This window comes from Pezoporus wallicus, unplaced genomic scaffold (assembly GCF_028554395.1).
Source record: "Pezoporus wallicus isolate ANWC-B61680 ecotype Strahan unplaced genomic scaffold, APGP_CSIRO_Pwel_v1 contig_10711, whole genome shotgun sequence".
Lineage (NCBI taxonomy): Eukaryota > Metazoa > Chordata > Aves > Psittaciformes > Psittacidae > Pezoporus > Pezoporus wallicus.
In genome coordinates, this window is record NW_026638325.1 from 319,018 (window position 1) to 325,181 (window position 6,164).

The window sequence follows — 6,164 nt, forward strand, 5'->3', positions numbered from 1 at the left end:
CTCCTGCACTGGTTCATCCTAGCCACTATCGCCTCCCAAACCACCCCATAGTGCCTGTTCCCACAGGGCTTGGGGTCTAGGAGCTGCCCTTTGGGATGGTTCCTGCCCTTTGGGGTGGTTCCTGCCCTTTGGGATGGTTCCTGCCCTTTGGGGTGGTTCCTACCCTTTGGGATGTTTCCTGCCCTTTGGGATGTCTCTGAAGCCAGCTTCACCCATTCTTTCCTCCTACAATCTGATGCCCGTGGCTTGTTTAAAATTCCCTTTATTCACAATAAATAATATCCTATATTACAAAGATCTCGACACAAAATGCACGAATCATGGTTCTTTCCGCAGCCATGAATAAATAGGACTCACCAGCACCAGCTAATGCGTGACAAAGAGCATCTATGGGTAGCGTTGGCCCTGTGGCGGGGAGGAAGCGGGGGATTGGGCTGCACCCACCTTGCCCAAAGCGGTCCTTCTTCTCTGCTGGGCTCTACATGGTGTTTCCATCCCCTGGGCCGTCAGATGCAGGGGTGAAATCCTGTTGTGCACCAGCACATGCGGGCTCAGGCCCCTGCCAGCGGTGCACAACTGGCACCCAGGAGGGCAGGGATGCAGCCCCATGGGTGCAAAGCTGCAGCTGAGGCTGCCCTAGGCTGAGATGCCTTCGCTGGCTGCAGTTAAGCTTAGGAGAGGTTCTAGCGCTCACACTCGTGTAGAGGGGTTATATACAGACACTGCAATGCTCCTTTCTTAGCCACAGGTGGTCTTTGGGTTGCAAGGCTTTTGCTTAAGAGTCTGCTGTAGCTGGATGTGGTCATTGGTGCACACATGAGCCCATGTGTGGGGCTTCCTCCCCTCCTTCTGCTTGCTCTTTCCTAACTCTTCCTATGGTGGGGTCAACTCCATGGATTTCTTCCTCTCCTCTCTCTGCTCTTCCCACTCCTCCTCTGACTCGTAGGTGCCCTTGATGATGGCAACCCTATCTGACAGGTTCATGCAGTAGGGGACCAGGATGTAGAAGTAGAGCAGTGAGGCCAAGCAAGCCCCAAGGATGGGTCCAACCCAGAACACCTAGAAAGCAAACAAGGAAGAGGGTGAAAGCAGGTCCTGGAGGATGGTGCACCACGTCCAGCCATTACACCAGCATTCCTCACTGCTCCGCATTTCCTGTCCCATGCAGAGATGCAAATACCCATCCCAGTAGACTTCTTGGGCTGAAATCTCTTAAGCTTTGCTTGCTGAAGACATCAAGTTCTTTATGAGTGCAGAGATGGGGTGTGCTGGAAAGGAAGCGCCAAGCCTGCTCTGAAAGGTTGGGTCTGAGCTTGCAGGTTCAGTGGGTGAGTGGAAAGCCAAAGCTGGGCTTCTCCATGGGCTTTATGGACATCAGATGATGCCCTAGCTCATTCTGCACCGTTGCATGGGGGCTATACTGGCTCTGTGCTATGGGGATAACCTGTTTCCAATCCATTCATCACATGTTCTCCAGCCCCTTTTATCCTTTCAGGCTTGAAAACATCCCGCCCTGGTGCAATCACTGCCCTCTCCCTTGCCCTGCATCTCATGCAGCCTGGTCCCGAGCCCTGATGCTCACCCAATGCGCCGAGCTGAACCTCCTCACGACGACGGCGGGCCCGAAGGAGCGCGCTGGGTTCATGGAGCAGCCGGTGAAGTAGATCTGTCGGTGTGGAAAGGAGACCAGGTTAAGGTGCAGCATCTGAACCCGGCCTCTGCACCTTAACCTCTGGCTTAGCAGGCAGGGACAACTTCCCAGGAGCAGGGATGGAAGCGGTCCCTGGTGCTGTCTCTCTTGCAGGGAGCCTGGGATGGATGCCATCCTTCCCCACATCACCATGGACAAGGAGCCCTGCTATGTCCCGTTGGCTCTCCCAATGCAGCTCCCTCTGGGACCGACCGCAGGGGGGTTATTTTGGGGGAGCTCTGTCCCAGCAGGACCCTCTGCCTGGCCACTCACCCCCACCAAGTGCCCCACGGCAACAGAGAGCCCGATGGACAGCGCTGGGGCGCCCACGTTGCCGCTCCTCCGGTTGTCCGTGGATGCGAAGATGCAGGCGGCCAGCTGGAAGGTGAGGATGATCTCCACCACGAGGGCCTGCCCGGGGGTCGTGTTGTTGTTGAGCTGCCAACCAGCAAAAGCCAACAGTCATCACCCAGCCCTAGGGCTCAGCAACACCACTTGAGGGCTTTGCTGGTGGGTTTGGGCTTGCAAAGCCATGCAAGAGAAGCCCCCCAGCTCCCCTGCCCAGCCTTTGGGCACAAGGTGCTCTGCTTCCAGGGCTTCTTTCCCTGAAAAGGAAGAAATTACCTTTCTTGGCCCCAAATCTGCCTCCCTCCTGATCTCTCCCTTCCCAGCGCTCTCCAGTCTCTTTCCACTTGCTTGTCTCCGCTACACTCGGTGTTTTCCCACCAAACCCCACATGGATTTGCCCCTTTTTCCCCCTCTGTTTCTTTTCCCCTTGATCCTTGCAAGCTGTTGCATCCTGGTTCATCTCCCCCTCCGCTTTGTGGGCACGGGATGAAGGGAGGGGGTTGGGGTGAAGGCTGGGCTGTTGTCCCAGCACCTTTGTGCTCGCCGTTGGGATCTGTCAGATGGACTGGACCCCACTGGGCTTGGGAAGGATAAAGTGCCCCAAGACCCATGTTTTTTAGCTAAAGCTGACCGGTTTGGGACCGGGAGCGTGTGGGAACGAGATGCACGCAGCATCTCACCCTAGTGACTGATCCCTCTGCCCCAAGCCTGTGCTGATCCCAGGGGGCCAGACCCGATGTGGTTGGAGCAGGAGCTCCACTGCTCCCATTTCAGGTGGTTTCCCAGCTCTTCCCAAGGGTTTGAGACAAGCTCCTCATCCCCACTTATCTCCCAGGGGGCCAATGCCCCCCTTCTCCTCCAAGAGCAGCCCCTCGCTGCCTCCCCGTGATTGATCCTTCAGCTCTTCTCCATCCTCCTCTCATCCCCAGCTCCCCCAGTGCAGCAGTGCCAGCGGGCTCCGCTCCCCCTGCCCGTGCTGGCTCTGCTCCCTGCCCTCCAGCCTCTGTCCTGGCACAGCTCCTATCCCAGCACTAATCTCCAGGTGGAGAGGCTGCAGTCAAGAACATCTCAATGGTGCTGGTGACTCACTCAGGCCCTTAGGATAAAGGAAGCACTTATTAAAGAAGGGGAAAAAAAACATGCCATTTATTACCCCGCACAATGAATCTGTCATGTCAATCCTGTGCTGGCTATGCCGGGGTTTGCTCCTAGCCCATTCCCATCCCTCTATGCAATGCACTGAGATGGATTCGGCTCTCCGAGCTGGCGCTGGCACGAGCGACCCACTCAGAAGGGAAGGGGAACGCGCCCGGCAAGGCAAACCATCTCCAGGTGGGGATACTTACAGCGTTGATGGCCAGGTTACCACGGGTATTGGCCGGCGTCACCCCATAGAGGATGCCAGCCCCAGCGATGGCCCCGACCAGTTGGGCAATCACGTAGAAGAGCGTCCGGAGGAAGGAGATCTGGTTCCCGACGAAGAAGGCGATGGTCACGGCCGGGTTGATGTGGGCGCCGCTGATGTGGCCAAACGCCTGCACCAACGTGCCGATGGCCAGGCCGAAGGCCAGCGAGATCTGGAGGATGCTGGGCAGGGCTGAGGGCCACTTGAGGGCTGAGCCGAGGCCGATGAAGACGAAGATGAGCGTGGAGAGGAACTCGACGAAGACGGCTCGAGCAAAGGCCAGGGTCAGTATTTCCTTCTTCATGGTGGGAGAGGGTAGAGGGCGGCTGGGAAAGAAGAAAGTCCGGGTTTCCTCTGTCTCCAGGCTCTTCTGTCTGCACCCAGTTGTAGGGCCATACCTATCTATATATGCAAGAGCAGCAGGGAGCTGTGTTACAAGGCGGTGGGTGGAGCCAGGGAATTAGCCAGTCCTCCCAAATTATCATGTGAAACTGGAAAAGTTTCCACCTGAAAATAGCTCCGGAGCCTCTTGGTGAACCAGTGACTCAGATATTGGTGGCATTTCTTTATCCTGCCCTCTGCAAACAAAGAGCCCCTATAGGGTGTCTCTGTGGTCGTTAGATAACGCGGTTGCATAACGAAGCCCTGCTCCCTCCTCTGCTCTCCCTCTTACCACCTCTCACCAGCCTTTGGGTGGTTCTTTAGCAGAGGTGTAGTTCACGTTCCCCTCCTCCATGGGCCTGCGGGCTGGAGAGGGCTGCAGTTCTGTCTGGGATGTCTTGTTCCTGGTGTTAGGCTGGAGGAGCATTCCTGGAATGGGGAATTCTCATTCCCAGTGTGTTCGGTTGACACGGGATGTTGGGACGGAAAGCAAAGTGAAGCTCCTGGAGCTGCTCCCAGGCTGCCAAGGCAGCTCAACCATAGCAAAGAAGTGCTTTGGTGTTGGAGCTCGGCTGGCTTTGGGGGATGCTTTGCCTATGTGGGGAGCCACAGACAAGCTGGAGGTGCCTGCATGGGGTGGTGGAGCCTGGGTAAAGGCAGCTGATCGCTGCAGAGCCTGACTGTGGATCCCTTTAGCTCCCTTGCTGCTCCTTCCAGGGCATTGAGCGAGGGCTTTGCCAGCGCCTGGGCTGGCGCTCAGGGGGTGCTCGCTGCCCGTAGCCAGGCAGGGTGGATCCTACCCCTGTCATCTCGGGCCCTTACCTTTTCTTTTTGCCTTTCAAGCTGTTGCTCAACGAGGGCAGTGATTTTGCTCTTGGGAATGCCAGCAGAAAGCCACAGGCTCTGCATGGACACAGGCCATGGTGCCACGTCTCCTTCCAGGTTCCCATGGGGTTGCCCTCCATCCCTTGGCTGGCAGGGATTGCAATGGGGGGGAGCTCTCAGTGCTGTGCATCAGGGAGCTGTTGGGGACTGAGGTTGAGGGTTTGGGGATGGAAGAAGGGCTTAGTGATGGTGAACAGTGAATTCTTGGCTCCTTCGTGGTCCTTGCAGCCTTGTGCCAGGACTTGATTTCATGTTTTCAAATGGGTTTGGGTTGGAAAAAACCTCAAGTTCCAACCCTCGGCCATGGGAAAGATCTCTCTTTGCATCTTGCCTTCCTCAAGTGATGCCACCTCTGTGCCTTATGCAGTGCTGGGGTTATCCATGGCTGGCTCTGAAGGAGCAGCCAGAGAATCATGGAATGGTTTGGGTTTGAAAGGGACCTTAAAGCTTATCTGGCTCCAACCCATGCCACGAGCAGGGACACCTTCCACTAGAGCAGCTTGCTCCAAGTCCCATCCAACCTGGCCTTGAACACTGCCAGGGATGGCTCATCCAAACCTTCTCTGTTGAATTCATTCCAGTGTCCTACCACCCCCACAGGGAAGAGCTTCCTTACATCCAGCCTGAACTCCCCCTGTTTCGGTTTAAACCCATCACCCCTTGTCCTATCACTCCAGCACAGGGTGAGCGAAGCTCTGCATGCAGGAGATGGGTAAAACCACTTCAAACCCTCTTTACATCCCCAAAAGCACTAAAAAGCTCCCTTCACTGCTGCCTTCTGCTGGCTGCAGCCAGACCTGCACACATCCCATGGGATCAGCGCTGAGGAGGGATTCCTCCCCACAGCAAGACAAAGGGACTGCAAAGAAACGAGCCTTTCACCTCCGGCCCTACCCCGAGTCCTGAGCTCAGCAAAGAGACCCGGAGCATCCCGAGGGACCGGGGCTCTGTTACAGCCTTAATTCCTGCTAATGGTTTTCCCTGGCGCTGCTGCTCCCGGGGCAGCTGCAGAGGGAAAAGTCGGATCTGTTATCCTAGAAACACCCGCTCCGTTGGCGTGTTTTGGTGAAAGTTTTGCAAGCTGGTATTTCAAGACACCCTGGCTACATTCCAGCCTGGGTAATGACTTGCCGCTTCCCTTCAGCCCTGTCTGTGGCTCCAGCTGCATCGAACGCGTCTTGCTCCCGTCCTACAAACCCTTTCCTTGCTCTCCCACCGCTGAGCCCCCTTGGAAGTGGATGTGTTTTGCATCCACGGGACTTTATGGCTCAAAGGCAGCGTTAAAGAGGCTCTCCCAGGTTCCCAAGGGGTGAATAACGACCCAGCAAAATCCTCCTGACCGGGAGATGCAGTCCAACAAGGCTGGAAATGATGGGGAAGGCTCCCAAAGGGAAACAAGGTGTTTCTCTAACCACATGCCATGCAAACCCCTCTTTTCCTGAGGCTCTTTGCTAG

At 56.2% G+C, this 6,164-nt stretch overlaps 1 protein-coding gene across 1 annotated transcript; it reads right to left on the reverse strand.

The window, feature by feature from the left end:
* Window positions 1-246: 246 nt before the first annotated feature.
* AQP5 (aquaporin 5) lies at window positions 247-4,071 on the reverse strand. The gene is made up of 4 exons (XM_057410362.1): window positions 3,385-4,071; window positions 1,964-2,128; window positions 1,583-1,666; window positions 247-1,059 (listed from the first exon to the last, which is right to left on the reverse strand). The coding sequence occupies exons 1-4, from the start codon at window positions 3,745-3,747 to the stop codon at window positions 874-876; spliced, it is 798 nt and encodes a 265-aa protein (XP_057266345.1). The 5' UTR covers window positions 3,748-4,071; the 3' UTR covers window positions 247-873.
* Between the last annotated feature and the right edge of the window lie 2,093 nt (window positions 4,072-6,164).

Excerpts from the sequence above, each read along its gene's own strand:
- AQP5 (XM_057410362.1), bottom strand. The coding sequence starts at position 3,747 with ATGAAGAAGGAAATACTGACCCTGGCCTTTGCTCGAGCCGTCTTCGTC. Across the intron at positions 1,667-1,963 it reads CCGTGGGGCACTTGGTGGGG|ATCTACTTCACCGGCTGCTC; the intron begins GTGAGTGGCCAG and ends CCACACCGACAG. Across the intron at positions 1,060-1,582 it reads GGTTCAGCTCGGCGCATTGG|GTGTTCTGGGTTGGACCCAT; the intron begins GTGAGCATCAGG and ends TTTGCTTTCTAG.